The 19456-nt window shown below is 41.5% G+C and overlaps 1 protein-coding gene across 16 annotated transcripts in view; it reads right to left on the reverse strand.

The window, feature by feature from the left end:
* The window catches only part of cacna1g (calcium channel, voltage-dependent, T type, alpha 1G subunit), a 351728-nt gene that overhangs the window by 98407 nt on the left and 233865 nt on the right, over positions 1-19456 (reverse strand). For all 16 annotated transcript variants that reach the window (XM_037754983.1, XM_037754992.1, XM_037754991.1 and 13 more), the window contains 3 exons: positions 11000-11117; positions 5021-5089; positions 1948-2132 (listed from right to left, as the gene is read on the reverse strand). In XM_037754983.1, coding sequence (XP_037610911.1) covers positions 1948-2132; positions 5021-5089; positions 11000-11117 — 372 coding nt within the window. The remainder of the gene's footprint in view (positions 1-1947; positions 2133-5020; positions 5090-10999; positions 11118-19456) is intronic.

A 19456-nucleotide genomic window follows, 5' to 3' on the forward strand; every position in this document is an offset into this window, starting at 1 on the left:
TGGCAGGGAGATTTCACTTTCACGTCAAAGGTGAAAGTTATGTAAGCAAAGAGAAGGCAGAAAAGGATCAGCGGTGTTTAGTGGGTAAATTTGGCAGGAGGAAAATGAATATTTGATTTGTGTGCTCTTCCCGAGAACTGTGATAAATATTCAAAGAGAGGGCATAGCCTCGAGAGCTCCCCTTCACGAGATGAGACACCGAGCATGTGGCTCTGAGCCAAGTCAAGCATGACACCACACACATGCAAATGGAACACACGTGAACACAGTAATTACAGGCTAAAGCTAAAGACCACACACATGTGAAGACCCTGTCTGATATTTCGCAAAGACAAATTTCCCTCTGCACCTAAACGCACACATATTTGGAGATGTGAGTAATAATACGGTCTCCAAATTGGTGATTTCTGCCTTATTTCAGCTCGAATAAACATAACTGTGCAATTGTGTACACGCTTGACAATAACACACACATGAATGCACACCAGAATAAATGCCGACACACATACAAACAAAAATACACAAACATCTCCCAAAAAGCTACAAAAGGTGGTACATGTCAGAGCTGAGAAAAAAAGCTCAGTTCGTTTCCACCTCCATCTTAAAACAAGAACATCCACATCAGACGCTTTCATCATCCCATGAGTCTGGGAAATGGAGAGAGACCCTCTGAGACCCGCGATCCCGACCGACTTTTACTGTCTTTCAGAGGTTATACCGGGTTCAGTTTTAGAGCTAGAGTTAAGGTATCAGATATTATATGAAACTAGAAAACCTACAGTAGGGAATCCAATGCTCAATATAGCTTGTCGGGAAGGAGGTTCAATAACACTCCAAAGTTGGGCTAAATTTTGGCGAGGAGAAAACCGGCATGGCCATTTTCAAAAGGGTCCGTTGACCTCTGACCTCAAGATATGTGACTGAAAATGGGTTATATGGGTACCCACGAGTCTCCCCTTTACAGACTCGTGCCCACTTTATGACATGCCCACTTTATGATAATGACATGCAGTTTTGGGGAAAAAAACATGCAGTTTTATGCATGCAGTATAAATGTGTTATTTTCGCCTATTCTAAAAATGATGTGTCTGAATATTTCTGCATACAGGGGTCCCTAAACAGTCAGAATTGCATAAATCACTGTAAAGCTGAGACTCTTGTGGATCCAATCAGCCCAACTGTATTCATGTGTGATGATGTTAGTCCCCATAGGAGACATTTCATTGTATTGAGACCGTTTTATTTTTAAAAACATGACCTCACTGTATAAAATGACCTGTGGTGACCTCTAGGATAATCACAGCCTCATGAAACGTTACAGCCACAAACTAGAGACCTAGAATATTCAGAGGATTGGATGGCTTTCCTAGGTAGATTGACGATAGAAGGGTCTGTGAGCAGTTTACACAACAGAAGTGCTCGCCATCTAATCCCCGAAAAATGTTGCAGAAATCTCAAAATGTCAAAAGTTTCTGATCCCAAATCACAGTATGGCTTTTTCTATGGTGTTCCTCAAGGTCTCGGTGTCTTAACGTGGTATTTTGGAGGGATTATTGATCATTTTTATTAATTCTCGAGTGGTAAAAAAAATGGTTAAATTCAGCAATAAATCTGTGTACAAATAGTTATCAACTTATGAGACATAGTAGAGCATAGGGATGGCCATCACACAATTCCATCATAGTGTTCTAAACCCTAATACACTTTTACAGTTTATTTTAATCAATAATAGAACAACTTGACACAGTGCAGAGCCGCAACTCAAATCTTCAGGTTCCCAGCTTTCAGATGATGTACACCACTTCTATGTGTCATCTACTGTTGACCTGCTATCTCCCCCTAAAGCATTGTATAGTAAGACTTTATTCTATCAACAGTTTCTGGGGTGGTTGTCTGTTTTCTCTTTGTTTGTCTATGAATGTCGGCGTTCCCGGGAGAGCCACTTACCGAAGCGGCCTCAGGGTCCTCAGCAGCCTCAGCACTCGGAGCATGCCCAGGATCTTGGTGCCGGAATTGGAGAAGAGAGACACCAGGATGTCGATGACGGAGATCATCACCAGCATCCCGTCCAGGATGTTCCAGCTGCTCCTCAGGTAGGACTTGTCCCCTAAACACCAGCCCAAAGCTACGATCTGAACACAAATAGACAAAGGGTAAGCTGCTGCAGTGCCAATATGCGCAAATCAGTAATAGAATATCTTTTTTTTGTCTGCACATTTTTGTTTTTAATCGAGCCATCTTTTGTTCTTATTACGAGTCAATGTCCTATATGCACGGCTTATTGACTTTGCAGAGCATTGTTTACTGGGAACTTGGCAGCGAAGATCATAAAAAGCTGCAAGCTTTTCCAAACCTCATTTCTAATTCTATAGGTTCCACTTATTCTGCCCATAAAGCAATTTGCATTCCAGGAAATAACAGAGACTAGCTGACTTGTTGTTGTTTTTTTTAGCTGAAACTAGTTAAATGAGGCTTCAATTGCATTTCTGCAACACCTAATCTAACTGAAGAGATGAGAGAGCAAGAGAGAGAGAGAGATGTATAGAAGATAATTTACATTAGTTGATGCTAATCAATGCATGACAGTATATACTGTATATGAATGGGAATCATCAAAGAGGCTGATCAAACTTTGTGATCAAAGACAGATCTCTGTGACAGTCCAGACAGCTTCTACAGACTCTTCACATTGCTGAATTCAGCATTGGAAAGTGTACTTAAATGTTATACCTTAAAATTTCAGTTATTTGTACTTAGTATTTCCATTTTATGCTACATTATACGTCTACTACACTACATTAAAGTGAAGTAATGCTTTACTTAACTACATTTAATAATGCAACAACTGTATATTCTAATATAACATTCAATTTGTACTTTAACCAGTGATAGAAAACACATTCAGATCCAAAGTATCAATACAACAATGTCCCGCATTCATATTAAAGGGATAGTTCAGGTGTTTCCAAGTGGGGTTGTATGAGGAAATTATGGATAGTCGGCGTATTACCTACGGTAGAAGACATTTGGCACGGCCCCAGTTTGGTGAAACAGACAAGAGTACCGGCATGGAAGCAAAGCAATGTCACTTCTGGTTGCAAAATGGCGATGGACAAAAACCAAGATGGTGACTGCTTAAAAGCCAAAATGGTGGTGGCCAAGAACCAAGAGGGCGACGGCCAAAAACAAGATGGTGACGGCAAAAAACCAAGACGGCAACGGCCAAAAACCAAGAAGGTGATGGCCAAGAACCAAGAGGGCGACGGCCAAAAACAAGATGGTGATGGCAAAAAACCAAGACGGCAACGGCCAAAAACCAAGAAGGTGATGGCCAAGAACCAAGAGGGCGACGGCCAAAAACAAGATGGCAACGGACAAAAACCAAGATGGTGACAGACAAAAACCAAGATGGCAAAGGCTTAAAACCATGAGGGCTATTGCCGAGAACCAAGAGGGCGACGGCCAAAAACAAGATGGCAATGGCCAAAAGATGGGGACAAACAAAAACCAAGATGGGGACACCAAAAAAACAAGAGGGCGATGGACAAAAACCAGGATGGCGACGGCTTAAAACCAATATGGCGACGGCCAAAAACCAAGATGGTGACGGCCAAAAACCAAGAGGGTGACGGCCAAAAACTAGAATGGCAACGGCTTAAAACCAAGATGGCGATGGCCAAGAACTAAGAGGGCGACGGCCAAAAACCAAGATGGCGACGGCTTAAAACCAAGATTGCTATGGCCAAGAACTAAGAGGGCGACGGCCAAAATCCAATATGGTGATGGCAAAAAACCAAGAGGACGACGACCAAAAACCAAGATGGCGACGGCAAAAATGCCAAACTCAAGGCTTCAACGGTAGTCCACAAACCAAACCGGTGACGTCATGGTGACTACGCCCACTTCTTATATACAGTCTTTGGGCAGCTCCCCAAATGTGAAGCCAATACGGAGCACAGGTTTTAAACATCGCAGTCGATCATGTTCATTTAACTGCGGGAAGCCAAAATCGTGATCGCGATTAATATTCGATTAATTGTGCAACCCTACTTCAAAAGGGACACAAGATAAATGTTGGAAGTTGGAAGCTGATTAATGGGGCAGGAAAGAAGAAAAAGTTCTGCTACACACATTTGTTTATGAAATGTTTGCTTTTTGTTTAGTTTGGGATCATTTTGCAGCTTTGCACTACGCTTAAAGAGAATTGAAAATGAAATGATACAACTAGTACTCTGTGTGTGTGTGAGCAGTGCGTTCGCTCTACGCTCGTGAGCCCGCCAATCGCACTGGTTTCCAAAAATAGAGACAGAGGCTTTGAATGAGTGACACCAATGAACTTTCCTCCCCTCTGCCTCCGCTCGCTCCTGCCCACGCCTGCATGGACCTCCATTCAAAGCCGGGCCATTTGAATACTGGCGAGACAATCCTCCGCTTAGCATTATGAAACAGCTCTGAGAGTGTGTGTGTGTGTGTGTGTGTGTGTGTGTGTGTGTGTGTGTTTGTGTGTGTGTTTGTGTGTGTGTGTGTTCACTGTCTGTTTGAATCTCTTATTCTCTTCCTCCCTCTCCCTCTCCTCCCTCTTAACTCTGTCATCATTTTGTATTTTGGGGGGGCTTACAGTGCATGCGGGTGTCAGGCAGACTCTGTATTTTCTCTGCAGCTTTGTGTCTGAGTGGTTTTCGGAGCAGGTTTCTCCATCTTGTGCAAAATTTGTACATTGTGACTGAACACAGATGTTTCAGCTTGTTTCTTTCAAAGCTGGAGACAAACGATGAATTCTGAGCCACCAAATATTTTGTGGCATAAGAGCCGATGTCAACCGAGTGAGTAGGATTAGAAGATTAGAAGAAGAGATTAGTGCAAACATGTACCTTTAAAATGCTAACTATAAGGAGTCACAGGCCATTATCATGCATGCTAGATGCTAGAGAATCAAGATATTTCCTATTGTGTAGCATCCAATCACATAATGGCTGAAATGAATGATTTTACAAACGAATGTGTCAATTGGAAGTCTCACCTTTATAGCCATCTCAGCCACGAAGATCGCTGTGAAGATGTAGTTGGACAATTTCAGGAAGATCCGCTCCTGCAACAAACAGGGAAGAGAGAGACCTCAGGGCAAGCTTAAAGCATAGGACGTATAGGCGGTCGCCTAGTGCGCCACCTTCTGGAGGGCTCTGGTCGTCCCTTCCTCATTTTCTGCATTGAGGTAACGAATGAAGAAAGAAAGAAAGAAAGAAAGAAAGAAACACAATTTTCACTCCTTTAAATCTCTTTGTCACACTTTTTAATGCGCCCGGTCGCACTTTGTTTGTTAATAAAAGTGTAAATGTTTTTTCCTCGCCAAAATTTAGTGCAAGTTTGGAGCGTTATTTAACCTCCTTCCTGAAAAGCTAGTATGACATGGTTGGTATCAATGGATTCCTTAGGTTTTTTATAGTTTCATATGATACCAGTATCTTCACTCTAGCTTTAAAACCGAGCCTGCGACAACCTAAAAATCAAAAGTTGCGCTAATGTGTTAAAGACATTAGTGGCGTTAAAATGATTTTGCATTAACGCGTTAACTTTGACAGCCCTAATTACAATAAATACAGTTATTTATGAAAATGAAAATCGTCATTTTTGTCTTAAAACCATTGTGATGTCTGATGTGTGTTGCAGTTTACAGGGCTATAGGGTTGGGGTTCTGGGGGGGTTGTACCCTCCAAATCAGAATTTTGCCTAGGGGCACCAAAAGGGCTAGAGCCGGCCCTTAGAGAGACATGGCTGAGTTGAGGTTCATGCTTATACTTCTAATGATTTTGATATTCACGTTTTTTTGTTCTAAGCGTGTTTTTTTCTACTGAGTTTGTTCTTTGTCTGCCTCTAAATTGATCTGAATAATGTATGAGGGAGGCTATTTTCCTCACTCGCTATCTGAAAACATCTTTTGTACAAACATCCCTGTTGCACTCGCTAATGACGGCTGGCAGGCAATTATAAAAGTTTACTATTTATTAGCACCGCAGGTTAAAACAAGGAATCTAATCTGTGGGGCCTAAAATCTTAAAAGTTTCCTTTTACTGGTGAAAAAAAAGAAAGACAATCTTCAATCATGCAAATAAACTTAGTTACAGTAATATGCTGAATCAAATGGATTGCATTGGGGGACATGTGGTATTATATCACCTGTGGAACACTTCAGTTGTGTTGTGAAACTGAAATTGGCAAGTTTTCCAATGAAACGAGCATATCCCATATTTTTTCATCGGAGATAAACAGTCAATTTGGTTTTCTGAACATGCATGCAACATAATACCATGCTTCCCTGTTGCCTGAGGCAGCGTGGCTTGCTGGTGTGCATGACACAGGGGGAGGAAGGGATCCTATTTATTGAGCTAAACAAGGACTGAGGAAAGAAAACAAGCAAGCTAGAAAACACTGCTTATTTACCCCTACTTCCCCTCTGTCTGAGGAGACACAACCCTGTCCTGCCACTGACTGTCTATGTACTGGATGTGTGTGTGTGTGTGTGTGTGTGTGTGTGTGTGTGTGTGCGTGCGAGCGGGTGTAGGTGGCCGCCTTTCCCACGGCCTCCCGACTACCATCACCCGTGCTCCGAGGGAACACGAAATCACACGCACACATAAACACGGAGATGGCAGCCCCTTCAGCGTTTTTTTTGTGAAGTCTCTGGGAATGTCAGGCATGACATCACTGGGAATGCTGGCGTTGGGGGGGTATATAAATTCCAGGCTCGACAGCAGCCATTCTGGTTCCTCTGTGAACAAGTTTTCATACTTTCATTCATTAGGAACTAGCAGGCATGAGCAAGAGAAGGTAGAGAGTTAGATAGAGGTGAAATCCATGCTGTATGCCTTAATGAGACATGAATTCACCGGGTCTCCTCAATTTGCTGTCATACTCTGTCAAAAGGCTGGAGATTTAGGTGTGTATAATTATGTTACCAGTAGGGCTGTCAAAGTTAATACATAATAAAGCAAATTCTTTTTATTTCTTTATCGGTTTTAAAGGTAGAGTGAAAATACTGGTATCATCTGAAAGAAAAAAAACCTAAAGAATCCGTCGGTACCAACCATGTCATAGAAGCTTGTCGCAAAGGAGGTAAAATAACGCTCCAAGCTTACTCTACTATTTGGCGAGGAAAAACTGGCACAGACATTTTCAAAGAGGTCCCTTGACCTCTGACCTCCAGATATGTGAATGAAAATGGGTTCTATGGGTACCCACGAGTCTCCCCTTTACAGACATGCCCACTTTATGATAATCACATGCAGTTTGGGGTCAAGTCATAGTCAAGTCAGCACACTGACACACTGACAGCTGTTGTTTTCTGTTGGGCTGCAGTTTACCATGTTGTGATTTGAGCATGTATTTTATTCTAAATGCAGTAGCTGTGAGGGTTTCTGGACAATATTTGTCATTGTTTTGTGTTGTTAATTGATTTTCAATAATAAATATATACATACATTTGCATAAAGCAGCATATTTGCGCACTCCCATGTTGGTAAGAGTATTAAATACCTGACAAATCTCCCTTTAAGGTACATTTTGAACAGATAAAAAATGTGTGATTAATTTGCGATGAATCGCGATTAATCACCATTAAATATTTTAATCGATTGACAGCCCTACTTTTTTCATTTGTGTAATTATATTTCAGCCCACTGAAATTAAGTAAATGACGAAATAAGCAAAGTTAAAGGGAACGGAAAATTTGCTCACTAGCTATGAAAAAACTAGGAATTGCCTCCCTCTCATTCTTCATCTCTAATGGTGGTGGTGTTATTCCCCGGTTCAACCCCCTGGCATCCAGTGTGTCTGACCGCAACTCAGGGAACCACAAGCCATCAGCCTGAGCAGCTCATTCTAGCTCGGCCTAGTTTAAAAAGTAATGCTGAACATAATGGTAGAGACCAGCAATGACTTTGCTTAGTTACAAGCCAGTGGAAACAATACTTAAAGGTCACATATTATAAAAAACTGAGATTTTCATGTTTTTTTGTTATTTTATTATAAAGCAGGCTCAAGTCCTATATAAATACTGTGAAAGTATCAAAACGCTTTCCACAGGGAAATACACACAGCCCGTATTCAAAAACTCTGCATTTGAAACAAGCTGTCAGGAATTCTGTCCATTTGTGATGTCACAAATATGCAATATTTAGACCCTTTATACAGATTTAAATGTAAACATTCTAAATTTGTCCCAGTCTATTCCTCGTTGCAGTGTATGTGAATGTCATCAGCTGACAGGAAGTACACATGGACACAAGCTGTTGCCTAGCAACCAAATTCTGTTGCAATTCCGTTGAAATGCGCTAAAACGGAGCGTTTCAGACAGAGGGTAAATATAGGCATATTCAGGCCGACTGTATGAGAAAAATAAAGTGTTTTTTGAACATTACAGCATGTAAACATGTTCTAGTAGAAACACAAAATACAAGTATGAACCTGAAAATGAGCACGATATGGGACCTTTAACACTTCCACTAGGGAATCTACGAAGTTCCTTGAGGCACGAGGTACAGTACCTCTCTTAACTTTTAAGGAGCTCAACATTTTGTATAATGATAGCAACAGTTTAGTTTACAGCAATGCATTGTTACATAAAACAATCTTGCATTGAATTATGCAATTTCAAACATTCCCTTTTATTCTTGAGCAGCAGAGAACAACCTCCTGGAAAGCTTTCATCCGGGCCCAGTGTGTGTAGCGCCATCTCTCTATCTTAACGTTGTCTGGAGTTGATGCAGAGAACTTAAGATTGATTGTGTTTTACACTGTCGATGCTGATATAATTCAATTAAGCAACTCTAGACAGTGATGTATTGTCCCCCTAGCTCAATTAGGAATAATATATCATAATAGGTGGTATAATCATCCTCGATCATTTCCACTGTGAGCAACAGGAAGACGGTATCCAGGCAACCTCCAGCACCAAACCATAACAGCGACGGACAGCGAGCCAAACACAAAGCGTGTGACATAACTTCCAGGACGATAAACTAATTATTCAGCCTGCATTCCACACTAAAATGTTGTGACTGAAGCACTTTATCTCTGTAACTACATTTCTATTTAAAGAGTGTAACGTTGTCAGGCTGGCACCGCTGGGTGATGTAAAGCAGGTACTTCAAAAAGCGAAGCGGCGGACTGATGCATTATACATGTTGGATTGTTATACACGGCCAAAGCAGAATCAAGCGAGTGGAAATCGATTCACAATCGCCTTCATTAATTCAAAAAAAACAACCCACGCAGACAAACAAATAGCATCATAATGACCGATGAGATCACAGGGTCAAAAACTGGAATGACTGCTCGTTCTCTTGTTTCAGGCTGCGTCATATATTTCCATCTCATTTCAATAATGGCCTCAGGGTGCAGACCGGACGCGGCAGGAAGTTGACAAAATGTATATGCATGCGAAAATGCTGATCTGAATGTTAGTGCGCCTGCTGTGTGGCGAGTATTGTATTTACTTGTGTGCCCGTCTATACTGTACATGATGCATGTGTGATCTTCCTGCCCTGATTAGACTGATTAGACGGGCTGCCAGGGGGATCAGCCTCCCATTTGTTAAACATCTCCTTTCCTGGACATTAGCCACGTACACCAGCCCACGGATAATTGAATCAATTACAACGCCACTGTCTCCCCTCCGTGTTTCGGTCGCAAAACAAGCAGAACGGAGCGTTCCAGCGAGACCGAACCGCAATTAGGCCCATCCGTGGAAACACATCGCTCAGTGAGAGAGAGAGAGAGAGAAAAAAAACTGTGATAATTATTGTGTTTATGCATGGAGCGGCTGGGCTTGCTATAGCTGGAAGTAGGAAAGGACACCGTGTGTTTGCTGCCAGGCATTCAGCCAGCCCTGCACTATGTGAAAAGGATGGTGCATTAGAGCTAAGGAGGTGATGATGCAGTGCAGCAGATACAGGGGTATAGCACACATTACCCACAGCTACTGGCTCACAGTCAAACAGGAGTGGTTCCCTGCTTACGCAGTGTTCCACTCCTTTTTCTCTGAGGAGAGTACAGTACAGTAGTAATTCTGTTTTGTGAGTGTTTTGTTTGAGTTGCTGACAGCTACTTTCTCCCTTTTTGCTCTCCGTTTCCATTTGTAGACTTTTTTGAGATGCCAGCGAGTTTCTATCTGATTGATTCAACACATACATTTCAGAAATGCATGTTTTTATATATATAAATATATATATGATGCAGTGCAGCAGATACTGGGGTGTAGCACACATTACCCACAGCTACTGGCTGTGTGTGTGTGTGTGTGTATATATATATATATATATATATACACACACACACACACACACACACACAGCACATATATATATATAAATATATATATACAATAAATAATGGCATGCTGTTCAGGAAAATATTATATATATAATGTAAAATTTGAGAATATTGAATGAAATGTGAGAATATTGAATGAAATCCTGAATATATTGAATGAAACTCTGAGAATATGGAATGAAATCCTGAGAATATGGAAAAAAATCCTGAATATATGGAATGAAATCCTTCCATATATATATACATATATATATATATATATATACACACTGTATGAACACTGACTCAAAAAATTGGGGAGGACAGGAGGAAAACCACCCCACGGTGTCGTGTTATTTTACACTCGTTGGCTAATTATCTCTACTTTCTTTCCATGCAGTTTTTTGCATGCAGTATAAAGGTGTTATTTTGCCTTTTCTAAAATGGTGTATTTCTGGTATGTTTTTTATACTATGACAGCTTTCCTAAAATACACTTTAAAAAAAACGCAATATATCGCCTTACACACAGTATTGCAATATATTGAATCGTTACCCCTGTATCATGATACGTATCATCTCGCCAGATTCATGCCAATACAGAGCCCCATTTCTTACAGTAGTTCATTCAGTCAGTAGTCTTTGTATGTTAAATATGTCGGTAGGATGAGGGTTAAACAGGTTTTGAGACTCACGATAGTGGTGATGTGAGGCCTCTCCATGGCGATGGTGATGCAGTTGAGGAAGATGATGACCAACACGATATGGTCGAACATCTTGTGGGAGATGATCCTATTGCACACGATCCGAAACCTGAGGAAACAGGGGGAAAAAAATAGTTACTTCAGTGACAATGGAAATTGTCTTGAAGTAAAGGCATGTAGCTAAAACAAACTAGGGTGTTTTTTTGGAATGATAAAAGCAAATATTCCTCTGATTATTGAGGGTAGGAGTAGATACACTTAAGAATTTTTAACTAGGTAATTTATGTGAGATAATCTATCCACCTGCCAGTTGCGGCATGTCAAGATGCTGATTTAACAGCATGATTGTTACACAGGTGTGCCTCTAAAATGTGCAGCTTTATCTTGAAAAATGGCATTTATTAAGCAATGAACTACGGAATCCCAGAAACCCAGTCAGTAACTGGGTGTGAGGACCATTTGTCTCGTGCAGTGCGACGTATCTCCTTCGCACAGAGTTGTTGATTGTGGCACACACCTCTTTAACAGCTTAATGCACTGTAATTCGTATATATACCCACAAAATCAAATTTGTGTACAATTCACATAATCGTGAACCAGGAAATATAAATAGCGGCACACGAGTATCGGGATGGGTCAAAAAATAAACCCTGACCACGATCTTTTCCTGAACCTAACTAAGTAGTTTTGTTGCCTAAACCTAACCAAGTTCTTACATGTGAAGGTGGAAGTTTAATTTGAAGACTGTATTCATGTAATGAGCAGAAACTGACTTCTTGTGTTGCTGGACATTCGTAGGAAAACTAACGAAAAAGGAGGAATGAGTTTTTCATAAGATATCATACGAAACGTTGTGTGAGAATACGTTGTATGAGAATACGTTGAAAATCTTAATCTGCAACAGGACGTTCTCATACACTGTTCGTAGCTATTCCTATGAAAATTAATGCACTGTAATTCCTATATATTCCACAAAATCAATTTGTATGTAATCCCATGAGACCGCTGTTCATATCCCGTCTGAGACCAGTAGTCAACGTTGACTTATTTGTCACGCAACTTCCGTACTTTAGTAACACCACTTCCGTAGTTATTTTAACCCAAATGTAAACTTATTTGTCAAGTAACTTTGTATTTAATTAAAGCCATTTTCGTAGTTATTTTAACCTAAACGTTGACTTATTTGTCACGTAACTTCCGTACTTAATTAACGCCACTTCCGTAGTTATGTTAAACCAAACGTTGACTTATTTGTCACGTAACTTCCGTACTTAATTAACACCACTTCCATAGCTATGTTAACCTAAACATTGACTTATTTGTCATGTAACTTCCGTACTAAATTAACGCCAATTTCGTAGTTATGTTAACACAAACGTTGACTTATTTGTCACATAACTTCCGTAGTTATGTTAACCAAAACATTGACTTATTTGTCACGTTACTTCCGTACTAAATTAACACCACTTCCGTAATTATGTTAACCCAAACATTGACTTGTTTATCACGCAACTTCCGTACTTAACACCACTTCCAAAGTTATCATAACCCCACGGTCTTTTCTTAAACCTAACCAAGTAGTTTTGTTGCCTAAACCTAACCAGATTGTTTCCTGTGCAGACAGAAGTTTATTTTGAAAAGACTGTATGCATGTTACGAGCGGAAATGGACACTTGTTGCTGGACATTTGTAGGAAAATGTATGAAGGTACGTTGTCCACAGTGTAGCTTGACTTGTACTTAAATCTGTCAAAAATGTAGTGGAGTAAAAAGTACAATATTTCACACGTAAACGTACTAAGTGTCATGAAATGGAAATACTCAAGCAAACAAAATGCCTATCCAGACTGCAGCTCAGTCCAGGTATGTTCTATAAAATTTTAAATAACATTACATACTGTACAAGGACATTTACTGAAACGCTGTCAACAAGTAATGAAAGATTCTCATTAAATTTAAGAGAGCTTGTCTCACATACAGTAACTCTGTAATGAACCGCTGGAGAATAAGGAGTCATTAATTAAGTCTGACATTCATTACCAGACATGAGAAGGTTCCCGGGCTTTTAGCTCATGACAACAGAGAGGAAGAAAGAGGGAGCGCTTGTCATATGTGGCAGTGGAAAAGATTAAACCGTGCATCAAATCCGCTTTGATGGCTCATATCGGTGTACAGCGGGGGGACAATATTATGAGACTTATATCTGGATTTTTGGCTTTATTTAGCAATGCAGACACCATTGTGTCAACACTTGCTGAGTCTGTGTGCATGTCATCTGACTGCGGTGATCATCATGCATACAGTATACAGACTGGATGAGCTAATTCATCTTTGATATCTGCACGTCAGAGCTTTGATGCTAAAGAATTCATGTGTTATCCTCAAGCAGGAGGGAGGGAGGGAGGAGACATGGAAAAAAAACACACTTCTTATGCCAGTTCCTCATCTATGGTTTGAAAGCTGGCTGGGAACTTTAAAGTTCAAAAGGCCACCAAGACTTACAAACACACACACACACACAACAAAAACCACACGCTCAAGAAAAAATATCCCCAAAAATCCCTTTATGTTAGACCTGGGATTTGAAAAAAAACTGACATCTTGATGCATGGATGTTTATTAGGGGTGTGATGATTCAATCAGTTCACGATCTCGATACGATTATAACAAGAATTTTAACAAAACTTGAAAGATGAAACTATAACTGAAAAAGTAGCCTTTCAATTCAAAAGACATGAAATGCATATATATAGTTCAATTTTGTATGGTATCAGTCCTTCCTCCTGTCCTCTGTGCTCTATCAGTCAGTATCAGTCCTTCCTCCTGTCCTCTGTGCTCTATCAGTCAGTATCAGTCCTTCCTCCTGTCCTCAGTGCTCCATCAGTCAGTATCAGTCCTTCCTCCTGTCCTCTGTTCTCCATCAGTCAGTAACAGTCCTTCCTCCTGTCCTCTGTGCTCCATCAGTCAGTATCAGTCCTTCCTCCTGTCCTCAGTCCTTCCTCCTGTCCTCTGTGCTCCATCAGTCAGTATCAGTCCTTCCTCCTGTCCTCTGTGCTCCATCAGTCAGTATCAGTCCTTCCTCCGGTCCTCTGTGCTCCATCAGTCAGTATCAGTCCTTCCTCCTGTCCTCTGTTCTCCATCAGTCAGTAACAGTCCTTCCTCCTGTCCTCTGTGCTCCATCAGTCAGTATCAGTCCTTCCTCCTGTCCTCAGTCCTTCCTCCTGTCCTCTGTGCTCCATCAGTCAGTATCAGTCCTTCCTCCTGTCCTCTGTGCTCAATCAGTCAGTATCAGTCCTTCCTCCGGTCCTCTGTGCTCCATCAGTCAGTATCAGTCCTTCCTCCTGTCCTCTGTTCTCCATCAGTCAGTATCAGTCCTTCCTCCTGTCCTCAGTCCTTCCTCCTGTCCTCAGTCCTTCCTCCTGTCCTCTGTGCTCCATCAGTCAGTATCAGTCCTTCCTCCTGTCCTCTGTGCTCAATCAGTCAGTATCAGTCCTTCCTCCTGTCCTCTGTGCTCTATCAGTCAGTATCAGTCCTTCCTCCTGTCCTCAGTGCTCCATCAGTCAGTATCAGTCCTTCCTCCTGTCCTATGTTCTCCATCAGTCAGTAACAGTCCTTCCTCCTGTCCTCTGTGCTCCATCAGTCAGTATCAGTCCTTCCTCCTGTCCTCAGTCCTTCCTCCTGTCCTCTGTGCTCCATCAGTCAGTATCAGTCCTTCCTCCTGTCCTCTGTGCTCCATCAGTCAGTATCAGTCCTTCCTCCGGTCCTCTGTGCTCCATCAGTCAGTATCAGTCCTTCCTCCTGTCCTCTGTTCTCCATCAGTCAGTAACAGTCCTTCCTCCTGTCCTCTGTGCTCCATCAGTCAGTATCAGTCCTTCCTCCTGTCCTCAGTCCTTCCTCCTGTCCTCTGTGCTCCATCAGTCAGTATCAGTCCTTCCTCCTGTCCTCTGTGCTCAATCAGTCAGTATCAGTCCTTCCTCCGGTCCTCTGTGCTCCATCAGTCAGTATCAGTCCTTCCTCCTGTCCTCTGTTCTCCATCAGTCAGTAACAGTCCTTCCTCCTGTCCTCTGTGCTCCATCAGTCAGTAACAGTCCTTCCTCATGTCCTCTGTGCTCCATCAGTCAGTATCAGTCCTTTCTCCTGTCCTCTGTGCTCCATCAGTCAGTATCAGTCCTTTCTCCTGTCCTCTGTGCTCCATCAGTCAGTATCAGTCCTTCCTCCTGTCCTCTGTGCTCCATCAGTCAGTATCAGTCCTTCCTCCTGTCCTCTGTGCTCCATCAGTCAGTATCAGTCCTTCCTCCTGTCCTCTGTGCTCCATCAGTCAGTAACAGTCCTTCCTCCTGTCCTCTGTGCTCCATCAGTCAGTAACAGTCCTTCCTCCGGTGGTCTGTGCTCCATCAGTCAGTATCAGTCCTTCCTCCTGTCCTCTGTGCTCCATCAGTCAGTAACAGTCCTTCATCCTGTCCTCTCTCCTCCATCAGTCAGTAACAGTCCTTCCTCCTGCCCTCTGTCCTCCATCAGTCAGTAACAGTCCTTCATCCTGTCCTCTGTCCTCCATCAGTCAGTAACAGTCCTTCATCCTGTCCTCTCTCCTCCATCAGTCAGTAACAGTCCTTCCTCCTGCCCTCTGTCCTCCATCAGTCAGTAACAGTCCTTCATCCTGTCCTCTGTCCTCCATCAGTCAGTAACAGTCCTTCCTCCTGTCCTCTGTCCTCCATCAGTCAGTAACAGTCCTTCCTCCTGTCCTCTGCTGATGTCACTCACTGCTGCAGGTAACGTTAGGGCTGGTGGGGGGGTGTGACGTCATGATTGACAGCTGCTCTGAGTGAAGTAGTCACGCAGCCGGAGGCTCGGGAATTGTACGAGAGAGGAGATGTAACTTTTACTTTCCGCAACCGTCACGAGTCTGTGTAATAGGACACGTGTCAGTTTGATCAGAAATGTAGTTTATAGAGATATTATGGTTAGTTGGTGTGTCTTTCTAGCCTAACAGCTACCATAGTGCTAATGTAGCAGCCAGGGGGATTCACGCTTGCAGGCTGCGGCCGTGCTCGGCTCGTGATTGGCTCGCTCGGGTGTGTGGACGGGACCTTGTAGTCCGTCTGTATATGCAGTCTATGATTTCAGGGTCTGACAGTCTGCACCCGTGCAGTCATGGTTCTGATTGTCCCTTCCCTCATGCGAGCCCAGCAATATGGCCTGGGCCTCCAGCAGCGTGGTGTTGTTGATTTAAAGCTGCACATTTTTGACACTTTTCTTTCAACATGTTTGCTGATTTTAACATAGTCAACTAACTTTTAATGTTCCTCATCTACATGTTTTAAAATTCTTCTTAGAGTCTCTGTGATGTTTTTGCACTGCGATTCCCAGTCAGTTGAACAGTGGGGGCGGTAGTGTGACATGTTTGCTTGGATCTTGCGCTGAAGTAAGTTTCTGTCGGTGGTGCACAGGCAGCGGCGTGACCTCTTTGTGTGGAATAGGCTAGAAAAGATAAGAGGCGCACATGCTAATTACCCAGTTCTTCTTCTGTGCATTTCAAAACAAACCAGAGACATAAACCGCATCACTTCCTGAGTGCTGGATGGTTGCTTTCCACTAAAGAGCTGACAGATGGTAAGAACATTTAATGTTCTCCCTCAGCTATAGGCTGGATCACTTTTGTGTTATATCATTATGGGGGCTGGAAAGTAGCAACACAGAAGGTTTCGACATAAAAATGCCACAGATCATTACTTTCACTATTTACTGTAACTCTTAGAACTTCCTCCCTGCTGTCTACTTGTTCTATTCTCATCTGTATGTTATAATGTGCTGCTCAGATGACCCGCTTCCCCAACCATGTTCAGTGTAGTTCCACATAATCTCATCATGTATTGTATGAGGGACCACATGCACTATGGAGGACGAAACCTGCCAAAATCCAAAATAAATTAAAAATAATATTAAAATTAAACCTAAAATGTGACAAATTGATATCTGTTTTAACTTACTTCTTTATTTATTTATCTTTGTATTATTTCCCCTATTTATTCACTCTTCTGTTTCATTTTCACTTTTATTTAATTATTTATTTATTTCCGGGCATGAAGACTGGAGTGCAGCTAACTAGCTAGCTTAAAGTCGATCCTTGCACTCTGACCCCGTGATGACACACGTTGAGTGACAGCAACCTCATTTGGATAATAAGGCAGAAATGCAGAAATAAATGTAAAAAGAAATGTTTAAAGAAATGTATGAAAGAAAAGAATACAGAAATAACAAAGTTTGGAGAAATAAATAAGTGGGGAAATGCAAAGGGAAAATTGTGCACAAATAAATAGATGCATAACTACATAAATACATACATTTAAAAATAAAAATAGCGTAAATTAAAAAATAAATGCTAAAATAAATGCTAAAATAAAAATAAATAAATGATAAAAAATAAATACATAAATAAATAAAAGGTAAAAAGAAACAGAAGAGTAAATAGTTAATAGAATTAATACAAAGATAAATAAATAAAGAGAAAAATTAAAACAGAAATATCAATTTGTCACATTTATCAATAAATTAATGGCTACATTGGTTTTTAAGATTATTTTTGCTACATTTAATGACATATTTATGTATTTATTGAGTCATTTCTTTATTTATTCATTTATTGAGGTTTATTCATTTATCGAGGTTCCATCCTATATAGTGCTCTACCTTCAGTGAGTCCTGCACATCCTCGGTCCCCATGTTGATCACGGTCCTTACACAGCCCAGTCATCTAATCGCAGTGACTGCATCACAGTATGCCTTCGTAGCCAGCCCACTCTTCTGCCCATTTAAAAACTTCCCCTGCAGTAATCATCCTTAGCAGCAGTAACAACAGAGAGCACAAAGGCAGGTTGAGGTGAACTCGGGTCTGTGTGAAAGCCGCTGTACTCCGGCCTCCCACTACGCTGCCATCTCTTGATGTGATTGTGAGCACAGGCGGGCGTCCGTGACGGTTCAAGGCCAGAATGGGCGCCACGCAGAGCCTGTGTCCTCGGTGTCACTCTCAGCGACGGCCAAACCGTGCGGCCCGCTGCGATTGAAAGCCGGCTAGAAGCCCGGTTTGAGCCAAGATCCTTCAGTTTTCTTAATACTCTGACAAAACCAGACTACAGGAGCTTTTTCTATTAACCTTTTCCAGATCCTGTGATATGGCCATCCATCCACAACTTCTGAAACGGCTCAAATTTAAACGGTATGCCTTTTAATACAAATTATTAATACTGATATTAATGTTGGTTGCCTCCCAATAATTTTACTTTTAAAGTTGAACTGAAATAGAGGGATGCAGGAATGACGCAATTTTGTAGGCCAACCCGGAAGTTAGAATCTGCCGTAACATCATCTTCAACGCGACACAGCTTCTCCATCTAGCTTTCGCTGGATCTTTTCATCGGCAACCGCACAAAGGAATGTCTGCACTTTGTCAATAGACCATGGCATAGTTTTACGGGTTGTCATTTTTTAAAATCTGGGTCGAGTGCATAAGAAAATTGTGGTCGCTATTGACGGTAGGTTGGCTGTATTTAAAAATGGCGTGTTCGTGCAGGATGTCCTGTGTCGTGCTTGTGATGGTTCTCTCTGACCAATCAATGGTCTGCAGTGTTTTAACTCTGCCCTCTAGTATGGACTCAGCTCGCTTTGAACCTCGACCAAGGTAGCACTAAAAAAGTACCAGGTACTATCCACAACTTTTGCTGATGGAAAATCACAAAAGAACGGTTCTAAGTGAGTTGAGTCGAGCCGTGTCAGTATCACGAGGTGGAAATGAGGCTAAATAATATGGAGGATGAAACCTGCCACATTAAAAAAACTAGAAGTGCACTCGGAGAGCGCAGACCTCCGCCAAGGCAGGTTTCATGTACGTCGCTGCATGAACGCGTCATCACTTACACTGCGCATGTCTTAAAGCCTGTGGTGTTAATGCACAGGCTGAGCGGAGTTATTAAAAAGAAATCCCGAAGCCGGATCATCATCCGGAACGCCACCAAAAACTATTGGATTGTTCATTTTGACAAACAGACAAACCAACGCCGGTGAAAACATAACTTCCTTCCTAGGCCTTCGGCCTTGGTGGAGGTAATAAATTAATAAATTAATAAATAAATATGTCATTAAATGTAGCAAAAATATTACCAAAAATAAATGTAGCCATTAATTAATTGATAAAATATGACATAAATTAATATTTCTGTTTTAATTTGCTTCTTTATTTATTTATCTTTGTATTAAATCCCTCATTTATTTACTCTTGTTTAATTTCCCCTTTTTGTAATTTATATATATTTTTTTTTTTATTTATAATATATATATATATATATATATATATATATATAGGGTTACAGGCCAGGCTTTCCTGGTCCAATATGGCGCCCACGTTGACGTATCATCGTAACGGGCTGAAGCGTCCAATGCAGCATCTATGTATATA

The sequence above is a fragment of the Sebastes umbrosus genome, chromosome 20, assembly GCF_015220745.1.
Source record: "Sebastes umbrosus isolate fSebUmb1 chromosome 20, fSebUmb1.pri, whole genome shotgun sequence".
NCBI classification, from domain to species: domain Eukaryota; kingdom Metazoa; phylum Chordata; class Actinopteri; order Perciformes; family Sebastidae; genus Sebastes; species Sebastes umbrosus.